Source organism: Peromyscus leucopus, chromosome 8b, assembly GCF_004664715.2.
Source record: "Peromyscus leucopus breed LL Stock chromosome 8b, UCI_PerLeu_2.1, whole genome shotgun sequence".
Taxonomy (NCBI): domain Eukaryota; kingdom Metazoa; phylum Chordata; class Mammalia; order Rodentia; family Cricetidae; genus Peromyscus; species Peromyscus leucopus.
Genome location: NC_051086.1, coordinates 78,343,987 through 78,368,291, shown reverse-complemented (window position 1 = coordinate 78,368,291; position 24,305 = coordinate 78,343,987). Strand labels below are relative to the sequence as shown.

General features: G+C 50.4%; 1 protein-coding gene across 2 annotated transcripts in view; it reads right to left on the bottom strand.

Moving 5' to 3' along the window:
* The window catches only part of Sdk2 (sidekick cell adhesion molecule 2), a 287,113-nt gene that overhangs the window by 79,378 nt on the left and 183,430 nt on the right, over positions 1 to 24,305 (bottom strand). For both annotated transcript variants that reach the window (XM_028865305.2, XM_028865306.2), the window contains exons 6-14: positions 19,237 to 19,348; positions 17,474 to 17,664; positions 17,231 to 17,314; positions 14,194 to 14,388; positions 13,478 to 13,594; positions 12,539 to 12,706; positions 11,586 to 11,688; positions 3,429 to 3,605; positions 696 to 832 (exon numbers count right to left, since the gene is read on the bottom strand). In XM_028865305.2, coding sequence (XP_028721138.1) covers positions 696 to 832; positions 3,429 to 3,605; positions 11,586 to 11,688; positions 12,539 to 12,706; positions 13,478 to 13,594; positions 14,194 to 14,388; positions 17,231 to 17,314; positions 17,474 to 17,664; positions 19,237 to 19,348 — 1,284 coding nt within the window. The remainder of the gene's footprint in view (positions 1 to 695; positions 833 to 3,428; positions 3,606 to 11,585; positions 11,689 to 12,538; positions 12,707 to 13,477; positions 13,595 to 14,193; positions 14,389 to 17,230; positions 17,315 to 17,473; positions 17,665 to 19,236; positions 19,349 to 24,305) is intronic.

The window sequence follows — 24,305 nt, the reverse complement described above, 5'->3', positions numbered from 1 at the left end:
GTGATGTGACGGATTTTACCCTTCACTCCCAGTCCTCTCTTTTGGGTTGGCAGGAGAGTGAGTGTCTCCCTAACTTGGTCCAGTATAGGTCACCATGTCAGCTTTTTTGGGTCCCATTAGCCCATGTGACCCAGGGGTTGGAGGGAGCTGGGAGGAAGTGGAAGCAGGGGTTCATGGGAATTGAGATGCTTCTTCCCCTTGAATCCATGAGCTCCAGAAAAGCTGCACTAAGGATATCATTCAAATTGCATTGGCTAACACTGAAGTTCACAGTGGGAGACTTGAGAGAACAACAGCTGCTGTCTTTGAGGTTGCCCCTGGGCCAGGTCTTACACAAGACCTTCTCCCTACATTGCTGAAAGCCTAGGTTGGCTTTGAACTCATGATTCTCCTGCTTTGGCTTCCCAAGTGCTGGGGCTACAGGCTATAGTCCCATGCCAGGCTCCCCCATGCAAGTCTTGTTGGGAAGTCATAATAACCCGCCAGCTGTTTTGGGGTTGCTCATGGTCCTGGAAGTAAGACCATTCATTGCTCCTTTTACATGTGAGGAAGAGATGGCTGCTCAGGGGGGAGATCTCAGAGACCCAAGAAGTGTATGATGGGAGCTGGCTGACTTGCACATGTGATCTTTGAGCTCATGTGCCCCTTTGCCCAGGTTGTGGGAGGCATGGGAAGATGATAGTGGGGAACCTTACTGTTTTCTGACATCTCCAAGATGTAGCGCATCAGGGGACTGTTGCCATCGAAGGGTTTGGCCCAGGTCAGGTTGATGGCGCGCCTCTCCACGGTGCTGAGTGTTGCCACAGGGTGCTCAGGGGCATGGGGAAGCTGCCTGGAGGAGAGAGATGTGTGGAGGGCCCATCCCGAGTGCTATGCTCTGCCATCAGCAGATACCAGCACCGCAGATTCAGTGATTCATGTTTCCACGACACTGGGTACATGACACTGTGTGTGTTATGGAATGCTGCCCTTCATGCTAAACTGATCTTCAGTTTGCTAAGTAGAAGAGGATGACCTTGAACTTCTGATCTTCCTCTCTCCACCTTCCAAATACTTACATTATAGGCATTTGCTGCCTAGCAGCCATTACCACCTTCATCTAAGTAGCTGTGATTACCCACAGAGGACCCTCAACAAGATCACCATATGGAAACCTACTACTGTAGAACCTTCCTAAAATATGTATACTCATAGGCATATATAAAAGGAGTTCAGGGGCTGGAGAGATGGCTCAGAGGTTAAGAGCACTGGCTGCTCTCCCAGAGGTCCTGAGTTCAATTCCCAGCAACCACATGGTGGCTCACAACCGTCTACAATGGGATCTGGTGCCCTCGTCTGGTGTGCAGACAGAACACTGTATCCATAATAAAGAAATAAATATTTAAAAAAAATATAAGGAGTTCAGACAGAGTTACTCTTTAATAGGGGCATGATGACTTTCCTAGATACCAGCCTATAATTTTATAAGCTATCCAATAAAAAAGACCAGTGTCATGTATGGGGTATCTGTTTTTCAAGTTGTTGGTTGGTGGGGTCCCATAATTGTCTCTCCAACACTATAGGCTGTTGCTACTGCTCTTGGTTACCTTCCAGAGCTTGCTGGTAAGACCTTACTGCTGAAGATACCATATACTAGTGTCACAGGACATGGAGAAATCAAGCTGGTACCAACCTGAAGCTTCATCCCTACTGCCTTGCTTTTATATTTCTAGAAGGTTTAATACATGCTATTGGGGGAGAAAAGTCATCCACAGTCCCACCCAGCTGTGAATCCTGTAAGCTACAGTAACAACTGGTCTGGCAAGCTACACTCACTGGTGCATCAGTGGCACAGACGTCATGGGGGTAACCAGCCATTCTCTGCTTGGATTCAAGGCCTGCCTCACAAGATGGAATTAGGTCAGATGCCGTTAAATGGGCCTAATGCCTATGGTCATAGGGGAGACTCTAACACCATCATTGTCCTAAGTAGACATAGAAAGTATCTGCCTCCTAAGTTTTTATCCTTCTACTTTTCGATTAGGGCATCTTTCAGTCCTCTCCAGAGAAGCTGTTCCCTGCAGTAAAGGGTGACAAATACAGAGACCCATGGCTCGTCAATGTGCAGAGGGAGAGACTGTGAAGTACTCAGCTATAAACGACACATCTACATCACCCCCACCACCCCCACCAGGGCTTAGCGATCATCTCGGGAAGGGGTAGAGAGACCGTAAGAGTCAGAGGAAGTGAACATCTACACAGAAACTGTTTGCTGGGTGAACTGCACACACGAACCCACAGTGGCTGTGGCTGTATGCTCCAGACCAAATCAACCACAGTCTTTGCATGGAAGCGGGGAGGGCTCATGAGTCCTGCCCATAGCTAAACATCTGGCTGGAAATGGCCGGCTGAGAAAGAATCCATTTCCTTTAGGGATGTGATCCCAGAAAAGCTCTCCATGCTCCGGTAGATGGTTCTCCACCCATGCCCATACAGGCAGCATCAGTGAACTCAGTGAATTTTTTTTTTTGTTTTTTTTTTTGGTTTTTCGAGACAGGGTTTCTCTTGTGTAGCTTTGCGCCTTTCCTGGGACTCACTTGGTAGCCCAGGCTGGCCTCGAACTCACAGAGATCTGCCTGGCTCTGCCTCCCGAGTGCTGGGATTAAAGGCGTGCGCCACCACCGCCCGGCCTCAGTGAGTTTTAAAACCAAGTACATGAAGTGGAGAGGGCGACGTGGTGGGGGTGTGGGGAGGAGTTAGGGTAGATGTGATCAAAATACATAACATGCATGTATGAAATTCTCAAACAGTAAAAACAAAGATTGCCTATCGACGTTTCCTCATGGGAGGGGGTGGGGAGCTTGGTCATTAGTCTGTCACCTGAGAGTCCCACCAATCCCTCTCGCCCTTCGTCCCCAGGAAGGCATGTGGCATGTAATCCTGTTCTAGCTGCATGTGCTCTCAAGTGGGGTGAGTGCAAATACAGGGCAGAAGGCTAACGGAAGAGGGAACTCCATCTGTGCGCCTCCGAGGAAGTCACCATCCGTACTGGAGTGGGACATTTTGGTGATGTAGCTGCCTTGGGGTCCCCGCCCCCCCCCCACACCCGCAAGTAAGCCCAACAAACTCATTGGCACACCGTGAGTGGCCAATGACATGGGTGGAACCATTCCTTTGCTGTCTTGGTGACCTATCTGGAGTGAGCAGACATTTGTATCTGCAGATTCTCCTCTCTGGAACTAGAGCCCCATTTAAGGCCTACACAGACTTCTGCTTCTCACAGGGTGTCCCTGAGCTGAGGGACAGGCCTAGCAGGATGCTCAGGAGGTATCTTAGGGAACGTGGGTGGGCCTAGTTGTAGATGTACATGGCTTTTGGTCATGACTAAAGGAGCTGGTTGGCTCTGAATACCCCGCTGCCCCCATTACCTGTGCCTCCTTTGTCCTTACCTGACTCGCAGGTGGGCGTTTCGGGAGTCATTGCCACCAGCTGAGAGCACCCGGCAGGTGTATGTGCCAATGTCCCCTGACCATGTCTGCGAGATGTGTAGGGAGCCGTTTCTGTCCAGACGGACCCGGGGATTGGTCTCCACAGCCAGGGTGGCCCCGTCCTTTTCCCACACATACCTATGGAGGGGGAGGACAGGCGGGTCAGTGAAAGGAGGTCGGAAAGTTTCCAGGGTGGGCTGCACCCAAGCCTCCTCCTGCAAAGAATGAGCCCAAAGCAGGCAGGAGGCCATTACAGGCCTCATATGTGTGGCCTCTGGGACTGGGTTTGTGGGCAGGGAGCAGGGCCTGGGAGGAGGTTGTTCCCTGGGGAGAGCCTGGAACTCCATCACTCCTGGGGCAGGTGCTGGGTCTAGGAGCACCATTCAAGCAGCAGGCCATTACTGGCCATTTACACCCTGGGTTCAGATCTGGGTCAAAATGTTGTTACTTTTGGCCAGAAGCCATCCCAAAACAGCCCTGGGAAAGAGCCAGCCCGAGGAATTCCTCTGAAGATGTTAAAAGATTACGGCTGGAGAAGGAATCAAAGTTTCCGAGTCGACTACATTTTGGAATTAGTTCTATGAGGGGAATCATTAGATCGATGCATCACTGTGACAAATTGACTTTAGTGTCCAAAAAAAAATCACTTTAGCTGTGGCCAGTTGGAACGAAGGGAGGCTTGAGAGATGACATCCACACTGGTGCATGACAGTACAAAATACCTCCTCTAGAGTTGTTAGGGAGAAAACACAGCCATTATCACCGTCATGGACAGACTCCAAGAACCAGCTCCGTGGAGGTGGCATGCACAGTGAGTGCCCTTCAGGGAAGGGGGCTGTAGTCCTTAAAAGGGCTCCAAAAGGGCAAGATGTCCCCTGGGGACAGAAGTGGGTCAGCCTCAGGGTTCTAAAGTTATCTGAAGTTCAGAGAAGGAAAGACTGTCAACGAGAGCATGTCTGTGATATTTTAACCCTGAGTTTAAATAGAAAAATCAACAGAGGCGTTAACTACCGGCAAGAAAAAACAAAAACAAAAACAAAACCACAAACAAACAAGGAAAAGAAGGACATGGAAAGGAAAGATTTTTCAGTACTGGGAGCCTGGGATCAACACGAGAACATAAATCTCTATTTCTAGATTCTTCTCCTATGCCCTGCTGGTGGACTGCAGGGATATTGTGTCCTGGAGTTAGAAGCTCAGGCCCAAGGCTGCCCCTGCCACCAGGAGCTTGTGATGTGATCTTGGGTAGGTTTATTTAACTGTCTGTGACTCAGCCATCTGTAGCACGTGGGACCCACTTACTTCATACAGATTATAAAGACTGTAGAGCCAATATGGAATACTTCGGGAGTACCAAACACGGCAAATGGTCAGTGAAAGTCAGCCATTGATGTTTTCATCGAGGAATATTTATATCAATGATTTCTAGTTATCAATCTATCCATTCACACATCTATTTACCTACCACTTGCCTATCTAGGTTTCCATCCATCCACTCATCTATCTATAGGAGCTTTTATTCACCCACCCACATACCTACCTTTGAGTTTCCAAAGACTCATCAAGCCACCCACCCACCCATCCATCCACCCACCCACCCATCCATCCATCCATCCATCCATCCATCCATCCATCCATCCATCCATCCTTCCATCCACCCATCATTCATCCACCCACCCAGCCACATTTCCATACAACCTGTTTTTGAAACTGTCTTTTCTCAGCAAAGCATCACACACTCTTGTCATGTGGTACCGCTAAGCCATACATTAAAACCTACAAACAAGCAGATGCAGGGTGTTAGGATCAGTCCCCATGTCACTTCACTGACTTGCTAGTGCTGGACATACTATTACCTCCTTTTCCGCCTTTGCAGTTAGTAATGTGATGAACACCCTCATCGAAAAATGTTTACCTGCACTCCACTTCTTCAAAGATAAATGATCAGCAGTGAAACTGCCAAGTTAATTTTAGAGGCTTTTAATATATGCCTAGGAATGGACAATAGCAGTCACTTCCCATTCATCCTGTTACCCAGAAAAGAATCATCCTTGCTAGTATTCGTGGAATGAGCAGGCTTTTCCTTAAAAGCAGATCTATTTGCAGAGAGTTACTGCTGCTTAAGAGACACCCATGGCAAGCAGACGCTCTTTGCTTTAGGACATGATGCTCCAGGGAACATATGTCCCTGCCTGGGAAGTATCGTGTTACTAAACTCAAATCTAATTAATAGGCACTTGATTCGAATTAGAAACACAAAGGATAGAAGCATAGGTTAGCAGCACAAGATAGTATGTAGCCAAATCCTGAATGGAGATATTCTAAAGGGGGTCATTGAGCTATGGCCCATTACATGCTTATATATCTAAAGTTTTAAAAATGAAACAAAGATTTATTATTTGTATTCTGTGCATCTGTGTGTTTGCTTGAATGCATGTTTATGTGGTGTGTGTGTGTGCTGTTTGTGGAGCAGAGAAGAGTACTGGGTCCCCTGCAACTGGAGTTACAGACAATTGTGGGCTGCCATATAGATGCTGGGCATCAAACTCAGGTCCTCTGCAAGAGCAGTGACTGCTGAGCCACTTCTCCAGCCCCTGTATAAAGAAGTTTTATTGTGACATGGCCAAGCCCATTTGTGGACATATTACAGATAGAGTTGAGTAGTGGTGACAGACAACGTGGCTCTCAAAGCTGAACCATTTACGTCTGGTCCTTTATAGAAATGGTTTATTGACCTCTGCGTTATAAAATCTGGTTTCTGCAATGACTCAATGACATAAAACCAAAATAAAAACAGAGCCGGTGAGATGGTCCGGTGGGCAAAGGCGCTTGCTGACCGTCAGATGACTCAGAACTCACATGGTGGGGAGAGAGAACTCACTGTCATTGACCTCCACATGCATGCATGACCACACAATAAAAAAACGTAAAAATCCCCTCCCACCAATGACCAACAAGAATAAAACAACAGATGATGCTGGCGCCACTGGACGTCACATGCAGAATAGATGTAGCTGTAGTCATAAGTCTCATGCCTGTTACAAAAATTAATTCAAAATTGGTCCCAAATCTAAATGTATGATGCAGAATCCCCCAACTGCTAGGAGGTAATGTAAAATCTACACGGCCCCACCCTTGGTGCTAGCTCCATATACTACACCAAAGGCCTTATCCCTGGGAGAAAGGATTGACAAGTTGGACTCTGTCGAAATTAAAAATTTCTGCTCTTCCACAGATATTGCCAAGAGAATAAAAAGAGAAGGCACAGACTGGGAGAAAATGTTTGCATAACAAATATCTGATAAGGCACTGTTATCCAAAATATACAGAGACTTCTTAAAACTCAACCGTAAGAAAACAAATGCCTGATTAAAAACTAGGCTGAAGTCCTTGACAGACACCTCCTTGATGAAGACACACACAGAGGGAGACAGAAATGAGATGTTCTCCTCCTAGGTCATGGAGAAATGCAAATTAGAGCAGCCAATGGGCTGGACAGATGGCTCAGCAGTTGAGAGTGGATACAGATGTTGTAGAGGACTGGAGTTCCATTCCCAGCACCATGTCAGGAGGCTCACAATCGCCTGTAACTCCAGCTCCAAAGAATCTGACGCCCTCTTCTGGACTCCATTGGAACTGCATTCACAGGCACATATCCCCACACAGACACACAGACATATGTACATAATTAAAAAAAAAAAAAAAAACCACTTCAGAACAGCAACAAGAACCACGCCATAACTAAAAGAATGGCCAACATCAATCACCCAGTGTCTGCCAGGGGACTACTCACTCCTCCAAGATGTGTCCCACCCCTCTGGAAGACAGCTGGGCGCTTGCCCCCCCCCCCTTTTCACAGGTTCTCATTATGTAGCCCTGGATGGCCTGAAACTTGTTCTGTGGACCAGGCTGGCCTCTAGCTCACAGAGTTCTGCTTGCCTGTGCCTGTGCCGCCTGAGTCCTGGGATTAAAGATGTGTGCTGTCAATCCTGGCTTGGGTGTTTTCTTTTGAAAGTAAATAAAACCTATACTTAGCCAGGCATGGTGGCTCATGTCTGTAATCTTAGCACTTGGGAAGGTGAAGCAGGAGAATGACTACAAGTTTCAGCCCACCTTGGGCTACATAACAAGACCCTATCTCAACAGCTATGCGCGCGCGCGCGTGTGCGCGCGCGCGCACACACACACACACACACACACACACACACACACACACACACACACCTCTCTACCCAAATCACACTCTTAGCATTATTTTCCACAAATCAAAGTTGAAATAAATAAAAATTAAATAACCTCCAAGTCTCTTCAAGTCATTAGGGTAGACAATTTCCAGACTAATCTAGTTATACAACTGGCTGCCAAATCGTGTGGCCAGTGGTCCTTCAGGGACCCTCTTGGCTCTAGGTCACAATAGACAATTCTGAGCAAATCAAAGATGTGTCAGCAATTTGGATCCTGGGATGCTCATAATGAGATTTCTCCATATTAGCAAAAATTTAGAAATAATAAAAAAAATGCAGTCACTGTGAGCTTGTAAACTATGTTTCACTCACACAATGGACTCCAAGCAATCCTGTAATTGAGTTGATGCAAAAATATTTATTGACATGGCACACGGGCACAGTAGGTCCTTAAGGGAAAAAGATTAGAGAACAGAAAATGTCTGGCTTCCTTAATGGAACTCAAATATCATTATGGATGGTGTCTAATTAAGGGGAACAGTTAGCTTGTGTTTTTCTCATATTTTTTTTTTTTGCTGATCTGCATTTTCCTCCTAAAATGTAATCGATTCATTACATAGTAAAAGTAAAAAAAAAATTATTAATAGCAATGTCTCATGTGTATCGTTCAGTTTCTGTCTAGATCTGGACTCAGACACCGAATAGATTCTTCTAGAATGGCTTTAGAGACATTCCATGCTGGCAGCTGGCAGCTAGCTGTCTGGGCCTCATCCCCGGGGCCCAGCTTTGTCTTGACAACACATCACTTGGGATTTGAGCGACCAAAGCTTGAATGTGATCGGTTGGTTTACCCCTTTCTAGCCTGCTCAGGGGACCCCATTGTGCTTTGTAGCTAGAATACTCTGTTTCTGGAAAAAATACCAGAATCACTGGAGAGCTATAAAAATGCTGAGATCTGCCCTCCCCACCTATTTATCTCAAGGCTGCAGAGGGCAGCAGGAGCCTCCCCCATCCAAGGGACATAGGCTGGGAGTAGAGACGAATAGCTGGCCTTGGGCATCCACTCTGCCAATTTGCAGAGGTGGGGGTGTGGTGAGAGCTCACTCCTTTCTCCTCTCATCTTAAGAAGAATGTGTGACATGGCTACGTCATCCTCAGGTGCAGATGACTTCTAGAAAAGTGCCAGCAGGGATTTCCTGTTTGTAGGTTGCTGGGAAACTCAGAGAGTGGGTCTGTAGAAGCATGGGTACTCCAGGTTCTATTCCATTAGGAACCACCCAGAAGAGTAATAAAGTGAACAGGTCTTTCTGAAATAGAAATAAGTGACATTTTTAAATTTTAATTTAATTTTTTTAATAAGTGACATTTTAATATATAAATATCAACAGAGAGGCTGGGCAGATGGCTCGGTGGACATGGTGCTTGCTATGCAAACATGAGTTTGGCTCCCTAGGGCCATGTAAAAAGCTGGGTAAGGCTGTACATGTGTGTTATCTCAGTGCCGGGGCATGGAGATCTCTGGCGCTCACTGGCATGCTGACCTGGCAAAGCTGGAGCTCTGGGTTTAATGGGAGATGCTTAGAGACTGATAGAGAGTGATGCTTGATGTCTACCTCTGGTCTGCATGCCCATGCATGTATGTACACACACGTACATGCGCGCATATGCACGCGCGCGCGCGCGCGCACACACACACACACACAAACACAAACATAGAGATACATACGCACGTGCATGCACACACATATTCACACACATTCATGCACATTCATATACACACATATACACATGCACACACACATATTCACACACACACACACACACACACACACACACACACACACACTGGAACCAGTTGCTGAGTCAACACAGTGGTTACTCAGGGTTTTTAACTAGTAGACACAGAAAGGACATTACCATGTTATGCCAGAGTGTGAGTCACACTGGCATGGATGTGGGTCTTCTTTGAGGACATGTTCACAGTTGCTTTATTAACTTTTTTTTTCTTTTAGAGGAAAATCTGATAAAGTCATGACTAAGGATCCTAAGATTGATCTGTTTACATTCCGACTAGCTCTATGTGATCTCAGGCTCACGGTTGTGTTCGTGCTGACATGCGATAATGCTCCAAAAGTCCATGCTGAACACTCCACGAGGCATTTCTCAGCCTGAGTGGGCACCGTGTTCTCTAAGGATCTAGCTGGGCCTGGTGCCCTGCAATCCTGGCGCCTCAGAACTCGACTATCCTGTGACTGACTGACTCTGCACCAGTCCTCTGCCCAGTGACCACCAGGTGGCACCCCAGGACACTGTTGTGAGGGAGTGCACTCAGGGAGGCCATGTCTGCGGGAGGCAGGAGTGCCCACCCCTCCTGGCCTCCATGCCAATTGTGTGACAGTGTTATTGCTCGTTAGCTGGACAGTAACGTGCTAGAATCTTCTAAAGAAGCAGTTATGCTGACTCCCCAGCCTTCTGGAGCTCTCGGGAGAGCACAAAGGGACACCACAAAGCCCTCCTGGTTGTAGATCCCAGTCTTCTTACGGTTTCGGGGTACACTGGGTGTCCTTGTTCAAGTCCGGGTATTTGGAAACCTGGGCACACAGATGACTTTCTCAGCCTCTATAGTGACTTCCAGAGCCACACTGAGCTTTTGAGGAACCAGGTATCTTGAGGTTCAAGGTCCTGGCTCTCCCATAGTGGGTAGGGGGTGACTTCAGTTTAGGCATTTTCCTTACAAGCCTTCTTCCCTGGTCATCCCCTGGGGTTGCTTTCTGCCCTATCCCTATGCCCATCTCTTTATCATCATCTTCTTCTTTAAAAAATTTATTTTTTTATTTTATGTACATTGGTGTTTTGCCTACATGTATGTCTGTGTGAGGGTGTCATGTCCCCTGGAGATAGAATTATAGGCAGTTGTAAGTTGCCATGTGGGTGTTGGGAATTGAACCTGGGTCCTCTGGAAGAAGAGGCAGTGCTCTTAACCACTGAGCCATCTCTCCAGCCCCCTCTTTGTCTTCTTAACCAGACCACTCTATGATGGATGCTAAAATAAGACACAAAGACCTTACAATAGGTACTGAAACTGATTAGTTCACATGAGGTTAGTTGGGGGTCTGAAAAGCGGGGAATGTGCACTTGGAGTTCTCCATCTCCTCATCTTAAATGTCTCTCTTTCCTTCCCTCCCTCCTTCCTCCTCTTTTGCTGCTCCGTGTGTGTAGTGTATGTGCACAATATGGGCAGGGTGTATACGCACATGTGTGTGTGTGTATGTGTGTGTGTGTGTGTGTGTGCAGTGTATGTGCACAATATAGGCAGGGTGTATATGCACATGTGTGTGTGTGCAGTGTATGTGCACAATATGGGCAGGGTGTATATGCACATGTGTGTGTGTGTGCAGTGTATGTGCACAATATGGGCAGGGTGTATATGCACATGTGTGTGTGTGAGTGTGTGGTGGCCAGAGGAGGATGTCAGGTGACCTGGCTGTAGCGCTCTTCCTTACTCCTTTGGAACGTGTCTCTCCTGAACCCGGCATAGGCTGGAGCAAGTTCCAGCAGTCTTGCTCTGCCTCTCCACAGTGCTAAGGTTACAGGTACCCAGGCAGCCATGTTCTGCTTTTGACATATGTGTGCAGCTGCACCCTACTTTTGGGGGCTGGGATTTGAACTCAGGTCTTTGTGCTCACACAGCAAGTGTTCTTAGCACGGAGTCATCTCCCAAGTCCTTCTCCATGTTCTACTTCTCTGCCTTCCGTTCTGTCAACACAGCACGGTCCCCAGATGCTCACTCAGCCTCTTCTTCGTCTCAGCCCCGTACCCAGTTCTGGGAATAGCCCCTAAGGCCTTACAGATGGTATCAGCTCCCGATGATGTCATCCTGACTTAAAAGCCTCCACCCCCCACTCCACCCCCCCCCCCACTTTGCCTGGAGTACCTGATAGTCACTCTAGGATCGTGGGTCACTCCACACACCATGGAGGCCTGGGTGCCCTTGATGACACTCTGGTCCTGGGGTGGCTTGGTGATGCGGGTCCGGGCTGTAAGACAAGGTAGACACAGTGCAGTGAGCAGGGATGTGGGGCTGGCACCCTAGTAGGCCCTGGCACAGGAGGGGCATTCCTCAGGTGATCTGGGGCTGTACCTCTGGATGTTGGGAGAGGATGAGGGATGACCTCATATGTAGACAGGTGTGTAGACCATATAAAAGTCTCAGAAGAGTGGAGAGGAAAAAGTGGCCCAGGGACACTGTGATTCTCAGAAGCCACAGACAGACGTGGTGAGGCCTCAGAGTGCCGGGTAGGGAATGGAAACTGGAAGCTGAGAGTGGTCAGGGCCACGAGGCCAGCTTGTTGGTGACAGACAGGGTCTAGCCATTCACCCCAGGCCCTAGGGTTTGGCCTGGACAGGTGCCCATACACCTGCATGTCTGGGGTACACACCCCAAGTGGAAGAGGCTTGAGACATCTGGGGACATCTCTCCAGGCTGAGACTGACAGTGGCAGGTGGCGTACTGAGCAGACAAGCTCACCTGAATGGGCCTCACCACCATGGCGCTAATGTCTCGAGTGCTTTCTCAGCAGCACGAGGGCAGTTAAGGGGCTCAGAGGGACATCGTCTGGCCCACAGAGCCAAAAATATTTACACTCTGGCTCTGTGTTGATTTCTGCCTTAAAATACACAAGACAGCTTTTTACAGTTCTCTGGACTCAGCCAAGCATGGCACAGCCTCCCCATCCTGTGGCCTTGCTGGCAGAGCCGTCACCTTCCAGTTCTTGGCTTCCAAGTTAATTTGTCACCATCCCTGTGACAGGAAGAGCCTTGGCTGTGTCAGCAACGCAGTCTGAAAGTACAGATGCTGGCAGCCCGCCCCTGCGGATGGTCACTCACCCCATACGACCAGGTCTGCCGAGGCCTCGTCGACTCCCCGAGAGTTGGTGGCCAAACAGGTGTAGGTACCGGCGTCAGAGATGTGGGTTGGGCTAATGAGCAGGCTTCCAGACTCCAGCAGTGTGAAGCGAGGCAGCTGGACAGAGCCGCTTGCTAAGATGCGCTCCCCTGAGGTACCATAGGGATTGTTAGGGTCGCAGATGCAGTCTTGATACTGGCCCCAGATGTTCCACTTCTGGAAGGTCTCAGGTACCCACCCAACTCTGGAGATGTTAAATGGGTTGGGAACAGGCCTGAGCTGGGGCTTGGTGACAGGCCCAGGATCACAGGATCACGGGGTGGCAGGACCCTTTATAGGCCACCCTTGCTGCCACCCCTCCACCCACCGCCATGGCTGCCCTTCACCAGAGGAGGCCACGCTCTGGCTTTCATTGCTGCTAGCGTCAGCCAGCCATGGCCTGGGAGGCAGCTGCATTTGGGCTGGGAAGAGGAGGCAGGAGACAGGCTGACAAGGTGATGATGGGCAATCCTGCCACAGGACAGGATGCTTCTGGGGAGAGTCACCTTCAGGAGAGCTGAGGAGGAGAGGGATGGATGAGGGGTGCAGCGGGACAGTGCGGGGGAGATGTGGAAGAGAGATAGAGATAATAGATTGACAGACAGACAGACAGATGGATAGACAGACAGATGGATAAAGATACTACCAGGTCAGGACAGACCTCTTGCAGTGGGATGTAGGAGGTCTTGGGTCTGGCCTGGGAGAGACAGAGAGACACAGGAAAACATAGGGTGATGTGGTTTGTGAAAGATGTGTGGTGCACTGAATAGCTTTTACAACTGTACACGGGGAACTCAATGTGCCTAGCTTCCGAAATTAGATTTGAAGATTCTCCTCTGACTGTCACATGGCTATGCCCTCTGAATGTTCATCCCATCTACCTTTCTGCCAAGTGATAGCAGGCCGTGGTGCTCCTGAGGTCTCACATGCCAGTACCACTGACATCCCGTCAATCACTGTACTGTCAAGGGGGCCCCTGGTGATATTAGGGGCGATGCCTGTAGAGGAAGACAGCAGGATCTGTTAGACACTTAGGAAGATCCCTGGTCAGGGCCTAGGAGCTCTGAGCTCACAAAAAGACGGGCCCTCTCTTCTGCCTATGGCTCTGGTGTTACAGGGCCTTTTGCAGGGAGCCATGTGAGAGGTTCAGAGGTACCTGTCAGGACAGTTCTGCCCTCTGGAACCTCAGGACCCCACTGAGGGGAAACTGAGGACCCAGAGGGCAGCTCACACCCTCAGTGACAAAGTCAGTAGGGCTTGACCTCTATTGAACATGCACTAGCTTGTCTAAGAATGAACAGCTGAGAGCTGCCTTTGTGCTGGGTCTCCAGAACCCTAGGTGACTCCTCTGACCTGAGGTCAGCAGACACAGCAATTGGAGCTGGCTTTTCTCCAGGGGCCTCACTGGCCCCAGGACCCCTGAAGAGGATCATGAGGGGGCAGGGCTCCCTTTCCTCTGGCAAGACGTGGTGCCACAGGGGATAGCCTCCTGGAATCCCACCATAGTTCAGTCCCACCCCACCACGCCCCTCAGCAGTGTGGAGGGGTACGGTGCCTCCTGGGGTGGCTCAGGGACAGCCCAGGGGAGGACACTTACTGGTGACGGCCAGGTAGGTGGAGGTCTGTGCCTCTCCAGCGGCATTGTGGGCGAAGCACTGGAGCATGCCAGTGTCATCAGGCAGCAGGCCGCTGATCTGCAGGCCACCATCACTGCGCTGCTTGAAGCGCGTCAGCTTCTCCACCTCCACCAGCGCAGCATCCTTGTACCAGGTGATGGTGGGAGGTGGTACCCCTGCAGGAGGCCAGGGCCACCATCAGTCAGAAGTTGGTGGGAGGGCCTACGGTGCTTTGCTTTCTAGAACCTTCTCATAGACATTGATTTTCATGGAGTACGTTCTTTGAAAAGTCTCAAGACTTTCAAGATAGAGTAGAGATATTTTGGAAAATGGAAATTTCCTAGAATCAGTTTTCCACAGAAATGTCTCACTGGGCAATTTTTAGAGGAGAGGTTCATTATTATTATTATTGTTTAAATTTTTATTTATTATTGTTGGGAGAGGGCATGCATGTGCCACTGCATGTATGTGGAGTTAGTTCCCTCCTTCCACCCTTATGTAGGTTCCAGGGATTGAACCCAGAGTGTCACGTTTTTTTTGGCAAGCACCTTTGCGCAAAGAGACATCCTATCTGCTCTTATCATATTAAGAATTACCATTTAAATTATGTGTGTGTGCATGCATGTGTGTATGTGTGTATACATGTGTGCATGCATGTGTGTGCATGTGTGTGGGTGCCCAGAAGCATCCATTTCACCCACGGCTGGAGACAAAGGTGATAAGAATCCTGATGTGAATGCTCAGAACTGAACTCAGGTCCTCTGCATAAGTAGTATGAGCTTTTAACCTCTTAGCCATCATCATCATTATTATTAAATGTATTTATTTTATGTGCATGAGTAGTCTTCCTACATGTATGTATGTGCATCATATGTGCCTTGTGCTCACAGGGTTCAGAAGAGGACATCTGGAATATGGGTGCTCGTGAACTACCATGTATATGGGTGCTGGGAGTCAAACCTGGGTCCTTTTCAAGAGCAACAAGTGCTCCGAACTGCTAGCCATCTCTCTAGCCCCTATTGTCATTTTTGAGACAGAGGTTGACATATCCCAGGCTGGCCTTCAACTCTCTGTGTAGCAGAAGATGGCCTTGACTTTCTGATCCTCCTGCCTTGACCCCCTCCCCCCAAGGGCTAGTATTACAAAGGGTTTGTGCCAGCCAGGCGGTGGTGGCACACGCCTTTAATCCCAGCACTCGGGAGGCAGAGCCAGGCGGATCTCTGTGAGTTCGAGGACAGCTTGGGCTACCAAGTGAGTCCCAGGAAAGGTGCAAAGCTACACAGAGAAACCCTGTCTCGAAAAACAAAAAACAACAACAACAACAAAACAAAGGGTTGTGCCACCATGCCTGGTTCATAGAGTGCTGGGGATTGAACCAGGGTTCTGCACATGCTACGAAAACACTACCAACTGAGCTAACTCTCCATTCCTGGCTTCTTCATTGGCTTCTACATCATCATCATCATCATCATCATCATCATCATTATATATTTTAGACAAGGTCCTGCTCTATAACCCAGGTTATCTTGGAACTCACTATAGCTCAGGCTAGCCTTGATCTCATGTCTATCTTCTTTCCTTCACCTCCTGAGCAGAGATGGCAGGTATGCAATGCTTGGCTCAGCCTTCTGTGTATTGTGCTAATCTCCAGGTGCACTTCCCACCCCCCTGACAATGGAGGCCAGGCGAAGAAGCAGGCAGAGGGTCCTTTATCCCATGGGAGGTCTCCAGAAGTCCCATCTCTTGTCTGCACACAGAGGAAGATGGATGTCTCAAACCTTGGCCTGGTTCTCTCTCCTTTTAGATGTCTCTCGGCTCTCCCATGCTCCCCTTCATCCTCCCTCTCTGACTCTGCTCAAACGACTTCCCCAGAGGCACCCTACACTCTCAAGAGGCAGCCACAGCTCTGCACCCGCCTCCCCTCCCCGCTTCCACCCTGCAGTCAGCCATCACCGTGTTTCATACATCGGATGACATCAATTCTTGGCTATTCATTGCAACACGATGGGGGATCAGGGTGTGGCTTCCAATCGACAGCATGTCATGATTTAATTGGCAGCCTTTTTTCTTTCTTAGTGGCACATAAAATAATGGGGCACCTCACAGCTCGTGGCATTTTGAATGAGATGAAATAAGGCAGCTTTATTTGTTTATTGGTTTCTTCGTCTCTGTGCAAATATATAAGTTGGAAAACAGGAGGGATTTGGCTATGTGGTTCATCTGTGAACCCAGCCTGGCTTACTCCCCTTGGGTGGCCAAGAAGGAGCAACCCTGCTGAGATTATGCGACAGCAGTGTCCACCTGCCACCCCTCTGCTCCCACGGGCCCTCATCTCTGCCTCTGCCCAAGGGTCTCAGAAGACCTGCAGCTCTGCAAACTCCTCTTCGCTACTGGGGCCATATCTCCTCCCTGGCTCAGGATTCTCTAGTCTCTGGGCAGCCTGGAACTCACAGCAATCCTCCTGCCTCAGCTGCTGGATGCTAGGATGCTTCAGTCCCCATACTCCACCCAACAGCACCTTTTTAACCCTCTATCCCCTGCCTGTAGCTGCCTTTGGGCTTGACTCTGTCAGGACGGGGCAGTAAGCATGGGAAACTGTAATGCAGGGTTAAGTAGGACCCGCAGGGGGAGAAGACCAAGCCAGGCAACCCCCACCTCCAATGGGCTGAGTGGATGACACTTGTTCAGGTGGGACACACCAGGTCCGCGGATGCTGGCAAAATGGTGATTCGGCATTGTCTACAACTCTCAAATTATGGGCAATTTGGGTCTGTCACCTGTCCTGAAATTACGGTAATTTGGGCTCATTTGTAACCCTGGAGTTACGTGGGTTGATTTGCAGCCTGAGATTACCGTAATTTGGCTGTTTGTTTCCTGGGTGCCAGTGCCTAGCCAGCCTGTCACTGCTTAGTGATGTGGTCTGGAGGAGGGAGGGGGGGTGCTTAGAGATGTCCTGACAGGGATGAGAGAGGTTGAAGGTCTGGGGTCCTTGTCCCCACACCCGTGCCTCTGTGTTACCTTTGGCTCGACAGGGGATGTCCACCACCTTCTCCATCTCTGCTGTGATGTGTCTCTCAGGCTCTTTGACAAACTGAGGTGGCTCTGCGGGTGGCGGGGGGGAAGGACCAGGAGACAGGATTAGAGGCTTATTGCTTTTGCATCCAGCCACTGTGGAGATGGCATCTGGCCACACTGCTGTGATCCCTCCCTGCCCCTCCCTTCTCCCATGGCAGAGGAGCCCCAACACGTGTCCTGACTTACCCAGCACCCAGAGGTAGGCTCCCCGGGCGACGGGGGCCACACTGCTACTGCGCAGCACAACCTCGCACTCATAGTAGCCGGCGTCGCCGACCGTGGGGTTGGTGATGGTGAGCCTGCGGTTGAAATCACTGATACCGCTGGAGATCAAGGCCCCATCTTTCTTCCAGACAATGTGCAGCTTGATCAGAGGCCTGCAGGGTAAGGGAAGCAGTTGACCTCAGACAAGGGCTTCTGGAAGGACAATGGGGGTCAGGGCAAGTACGGGAAGGAACGGGATGGAGCTGGCTTTGGGGCTGCTAGCATTTTGCCACCCCCCCTCCCAAAGTGTCAAGACAAGTTCTTAAAACACCTTGAGGCTCAGTTTCCCCATCTGTAGAATGGGGGCAGCTGTAGAGGCCCTGGGTGACAGGGGAGCCTGTCAGTCATGGATAATGCTCTCAACAGGGTTGGGACACAGTGGTAACCTCACGCACAGCTCTGGAAGAGACTGGCAGCTGGCCCAGCTTATTTGCTGAGCTCTCCCTGGGCACCACACCTTCCCTTCTTTGAATATGTGACTCGGGAGGAGTGGAGGGTGAGGGGAAATGATAAGGACAGATAGGACACAAGGGCAGACAGACAGACCCACTCTCACCTTTGAGAGGTAAGGAGCGTTTGGCTCCCTTCCCACCATCATGGGCCCCTGTACCCCAAACTCTAGGGATCTGGTTTGCTTGGACATTCCTTCCCAGCTCCTAGTGGTTCCTCAGGATGGAACTCCCCAAGTAGAGTGGAACTAGCTGTTTGGGGGCACTCAGAATCTTCTAGAAAAGGATCTCCACGGGTATGTAAGTATGGAAAGCCCTGGTAGTTCTTGGCTACAGGGCTTCTCAAGGCTATTAATACACATCCTGGTCAAGTTTCCCACCCTCATGAAAAGCTTGGGCTCTGTGAAATGTGCTCTCAGAAACACTGCTAAAAGGATCCGGCTCTCCTGGAATCCTCAGCTGGAGGGGGCCTTGGACCCTTAGTCTTTCACCCTAGCCATAACATGACTTTACCTCCATAGAGTACTGAGGCAGAGCAGGCTGGGGTCAGCATTCTCCTTGAATGTCTTATGGTGAGGTGTGTGCCAGGTCACACTCACTTTATAGAGGAGCAGACTGAGGCCCATTGTGGTGCGGGGAGCTGGGCCTCCAGGGAGCTGGCTTCAGTTCAGCACTGCTATTGGCCATGTGGGTGACTGTGTGTAGACTACCTGCCTTGCCTGGGCTATAGGCTCTCGACACTCAAGTCATGTTGGGGGAAAAAGAGGCCCTGTGGGAAACTCTTATCACACAGTCCTCTTAGGAGGCGGCTCAGGGACAGTCTAACTCTCTCCTCTGTGAGGGACTGCAGAGACACGAGAGTACCTTACAGAGTCATGTGCCCACCCTGGGCGTCATCTCCCTCACACACAGTCCCCTACCATGAATCCCGCATACAGAAGGGCTCTACTCTGAGGGACCACCTTCCCTGCTCTGGACAGCTCTGTGTTAGGAGCACATCAATCCACCCTCTGGCCCCTAGGCTGGGCAAAATCTATTTTCCACCAATTCCCCATGGGCAGCTCTTTCCCCTGGGACATCCAAGAATAAGAAACCCTGTTGAGTATGCTCAAGAGTGCTTTGGATTTGCAGTGTCCACCCCCCACCCCCACCCTCATCAGTCCTTATCCCTTCCTCAAAGACAACTGCTCCTGGCTACAGTTCTGGTTGGGAATCAGTCCCGTACGTGCCACCCACCTGGCATTGGCCACACACTCCATGGTCACCTCCGAGGTCCCAGCCACAACACTAGTGTTCTTGGGTGGGATGATGATGGTTGGTGCAATGGGGTCAGCAGGTCCCCCAACATCTGAGAAGAGGTCAAGCATTAGGAGGGTGGAGTCAGAAATTCCATCTCTGCCCGCCCTCGTGGTGCACAGAGACTTCAGTACTCAGAGCACGGAGTAAGCTATATGGGAAGTCCCACAGCTGCACCTCTGGACAGACTGGGACTGTCCTCTTCCTCTGCTCATGAGTCTAAGTGTCAGGGGAGTTTGGGGAGGTCCTCTGTTCTCAGAGGCCTGTAAGTCAACCATGCCCTTCCACTCACCGCTATCTTGTCCCACTACCCTCAGAATACTCCTTCCTGCCTGAGTTTACCTTACTGGCCTACTTCATCATTCACCCTTGTGCCCTGCACCAGACCACACACTCTCCACACTGAATACAGCAGTGTTCCTCTCTGTTAGAGAACACGGTCCTCCAAGCAAAACAGCTGCCATTTCCCTCGGATCGGCTGTACCCGCTTGCAAGAGACCACTGGACTGACTCCCTCAGAGAAGGAAGTGGTGGGGAGGGTCCCTGGACCCTCTGCCAAGATTCTGGCTGCTCCTCCTAACCATCTGTATACAGTTAAGCCCTAATTTCAGGAGGCTTCAGGGTCAGGTGTGTTAGAGTCTGCTCTGCAGGCTTGGGAAAATTAACCAAAAGAGGCTACAAGGCTACAGGGAAGGCAATACCATGCTGGGTGAAGGCGGTCCAATATGGCTGCTTTGGGGTCCTCATGCTCCTGCCAATAAACCCTCATCTCTGTTCTCTAAGTAAGCCATTAGTTCCCTGGTACTGTGGTTTGAATGAGCGATGCCTTCTGTAGGCACATGTGTTTGAACACTTGGTCCTCAACTGGGGGTGCTTCTTGTCCAGTTATGGAAGTTTTAGGGGGTGCAGCCTTGCTGAAGGAAGTATGTCACTGAGGGTGGGCTTTGAGAGTTTATAGCCTTGCCCACCTTTCAGTTTGCTCTACTTAACGTCTGAGTGTAAAGAGTGATGATCTTTCAGCTCCCTGCTCTGGCTGCCTGCTGCCTTGCCTCCCTGCCATTATGGACTCTCCCTGTGAAACCATAAGTCAAAAGTGTTTTACCAGAGCAACAAAAAACAACTGGTCCACCTGGGGGAACTTTGGTGTAATTATACTCTGGCTTGTCACTGACGCCTTATAATAAAGGGGGAGACATTTACATCTCTCCTGGGGGAGAAATTCTCCCAGTAGTCTCCTCCCCTGGTTCAGGGCCACCCAGCAGCTGTGGATGTGGCTTCATTTGGGACCAGGGTCTTTGTAGATGTAACTGGTTCAGCCGAGATCACAGTATCGTATTGGGGCAGGCCCTCCATCCAATGCGAATGGCATCCTTCTGCACAGGAATCAGAGATTCCAGATACAAGACCCACAGGGGAGAGGCCGAGCAAAGGTGGAGTTACAGCCTGGAGCCAAGAAGGGAATGCCAAGGATGCCAGCTGCACGGAGTGGAGGAGGTTGTGGTGGTCCCTAGGTCCCCTTGAGGGAGAATGGGGACCTACCGACCCCTTGGTTTCCGATTCTACTTCCAGACCCACCAGAAATCTGTTCTTATGCTAAAAAGCCTGCCTGTGGTGGCATGTTGTTATGGTGACTACATGGGACCCGTCCAGGCGTTGGCACGGGAGCTGAGGTGGTGCTGGCTGTGGGCCCAACTGTGTCTCCTGATGGCTCATATGTTGGGGCCCTAATGCCCATATGATGGCTTTGGAGGTGCGTCTGTAGAAGCTGGTGAGATTGGCTAGGGTTGTGAAGGTGTGACCACCGCTGTGGGATTAGTACCTCCAGACTCTCTGTTCCCCGCTTTCTCTCCTCTCATCTCTTATTTCTTTCCTCTTTCTTCTTCAGCTCTGTCACCTTTCCCTGTTGTATTACCTCCCTCCACCCCTTACTTCTGTCTCTGTTTCTTTTTCCCTCCCCCTTTCCCTTCCTCTCTTCTTCAGCCATAGGAGGACACAGTGAATGAGCCGACAATTAGTCCCAATCAGGAATCATGTCCTCACGGGCTCTGCCATGCGACTCCCTGACCTTGGTCTCTAACTGCAGACCCGTGACAGTATGAATGGATGGAGCTTAAGGCTGGACACACGGCTTTGTCACGGCCCGCCCCGAGCTGATGCTTAGTCCTGGCAGCCACCATGTTGCCAGCGCAGAACATGTACATGCTGGTCTGTAGGTGTGCAAACACGCTCATGTGACTGATGAGCTTGTACACCCATCATCACTGTCCACTTTCAATGCACGATGAAAATGAAAGAGAACTTCCGTGAGTGAAACCAAAGGCAAAGAAGCAGTCCTGCTGTGCGGACAGGGTGCTATCAAAGCCTTTCTGTGGACTCTGGGCCCTTGCAGGTGCCCGGCTCCTCTCTGTGGGTCAGCGCAGGCCCAGCACTGCCTGTAGCCTCAACATCCGCTCTGCACCTGTTCCCAGCTCTTAAAACACACCGAGAGAGGACTCTTTTTCTTGTGCAACAGATCTATCTAGTTGGCCCCCCTCCAGGACTCTTTAGAGGGAGCAGGCTGTGACCGCTTGCACAGGTGTGGGTGTGGGGGTACCCTCTGCGGGCCAGGAGGAGGGCGCACCAGATCCTCGCAGCCGCGGTGAGCCACCGTGGCCAGCCCAGGCAGGTTTCCGAGCTGAGCTCTAGGCCTTGTTAGAAACAGCCAAGGAAGAATAGGAATAAAATGTAAAAATAAAGTAAAATGCAGGGGCAAGAAGGCAGCATATAAAGCAGAGTAATTGCAACAATATAAAGCCTCATGTAGGTGCCGTAAAGTGCGATCGGATTGAAAGCTGCTGATATAGCTGAATCCATAAACGTGTGCTCTAAGTTGTTTATTACATGCCCGCGCGCAGGTACCATGCCCCAGATTAATGGGCCACACCGAGGAGACAGACTGTTAGAGTCCAAGCTGGGGCTGCTGGCCTGATAAACAGACAGCCTGGAGGAAGGCGAGGTACGGGGAGGTAGAGATTAAATAATGAGGACTGCTAGCGTGACACTGAGACTCCGGGAGCATGTGGCCAGGTCCAGACAGCAGCCTACAGGGCTGAAGGGGAACCATGGTGGCTGAGGACTCCTGGTACAGGGAAAGGAGGATAGACCTGGGTCTAAGGCTTGCTCTGTCCCAGGTAGGGTGCGCACGTGTGTGTGTGTGTGTGTGTGTGTGTGTGTGTGTGTGTGTGTGTGTGTGTGTATGAGAGAGACAGAGAGAGAGAGAAACAGAGAGACTGAGACCTAGATAGGTTACTCTATTCCACCCAGTCTCTGCTTTCTCAGGGACAAAGAGGGAATGAAAATCATTACCTGGAGCTTGGGACATAGCTCAATGGGTAGAGCGTTTGCCTGCATTCAAGAAGCTCTGGGTTCAATTTCCAACATGGTAGCTGGAAGCAGCAGCAGAAATAGGGCATGGTAGTGGACATGACAGCTCAAGCCTTTAATCCCAGCACCTGGGAGGCAGAGGCAGGTGGAGCTCTGTGAGTTCGAGGCCAGCCCAGTCTACAGAGTGAGTTTCAGGACAGCCAGGGCTATATAGCGAGATTCTGTCTCAAAACAACAACTGGGCATGGTGGCACATTGTCATCCCAGAATGCATGTGGTAGGAAGATCGGGGGTTCAAGGCTATCCTCAGCTATATACTGAGTTCAAGATCAGCTTGGGCTGTAGGAGACCCTGTCTAAACAACACCCTCCCCCCGAAACCAAAAAGTCATCACCAGAGCTAGGCCGGGTGCTCCAAGCCTGTTATCATTGCTGCTTGGGGGGGGGGGAGCGGGAATTGAAGCAGGAAGACAGAATTCAAGGCCAGCCTGTGTAACCCGGCAAGGCCCTGTCTCAAAATGAAAACTAAGAGGAACTAGGGAACACAGTTCAGCCATAGCGTGCTTGCCTAGTATCTGTGCGTTCTGGGTCTGATTCTTAGTACTGGAAAAAAAAGTGTAGCACCTGTCTGGGCAGGGTGAATTCAGGTGCCTGCTCAACATATCTTGCTTGTTGGATATCAGGAATGGGGGATTCCCTACACAGAGAGGTGGTAGGAGCTGGCATCCTAGAGAGGAAAGCTGGGAGTCTCCTCAATGCCAGCTCATTAGAGACTTAAAGATGCCCGCGGTGAGGCTGGAGGGAGGCTGGAGTGGGACGGCTCAGCTGGTCCAGCATGGGTGCAGAATGCCCTGCGCCTGCGCACAGTAGGCACACAGTGAAGGTAGTCCTTCTCCTGGTGACAGTCTGTGAGTGTGGGGGAAGAGATGTCCCCACCGCCTCACAGCTGAGTGTTGGCCTTGGGGTCACTGAGAAATGGGAGTTTCAGAGCCTCAAGGGTGCCCAACTGAGAGAGATACCCATACCCAGCCTTTGAGGGATAAGGCAGAGCCTCAAGACGCTGGAGATGGGTGTAGGGCTTCAGAGACGCCCCTAGACTTGAAGGGGTATTGAGAGAAGAAAGAGGGGTGTTCTGTAACAGGAGAACTAAGTATTCAAGGGTGTAGACACTACCGTGGTGGCCCTCAGAGATAAGGAGAGGGAGGCAGAGCTCGTGATCTTGGCTTGCTTGCCTCTCTGCAGACCACTCCTTCCGGCCTGCTGGGGGAAGGGCTCCATGGTTCTAATACATTACCCAGCCAAACCCACATGTGTCCTCGGCATCATTCTTAACACAGTGCAAACAAAAGGTCAGAGGCACCGTATGCTAGGAAGCCCACTTTCCATCCCCACCGTGGGGATGGAACAGAGTTGACTGGGTGATGTTGGGTTAGGCTGGGTGGCTGAAGATGTGTGAGCCCAGCTGGAAAAGAGGAAGCCAGCAGGCCACAGTGATTGTCTAGGGGTGGAGGAAGAGGGCAGAAGGGTCATGGTGGTTGAGAGGCTGGAAGCCTAGAGATGGGCCCCTTTGTAGAGGAGTGGGAAGTCCTGGGGAAAACTGGGTTTCAAAGGGAGATGTGTTTGGATTCTGTCATCACATTGTTTGAG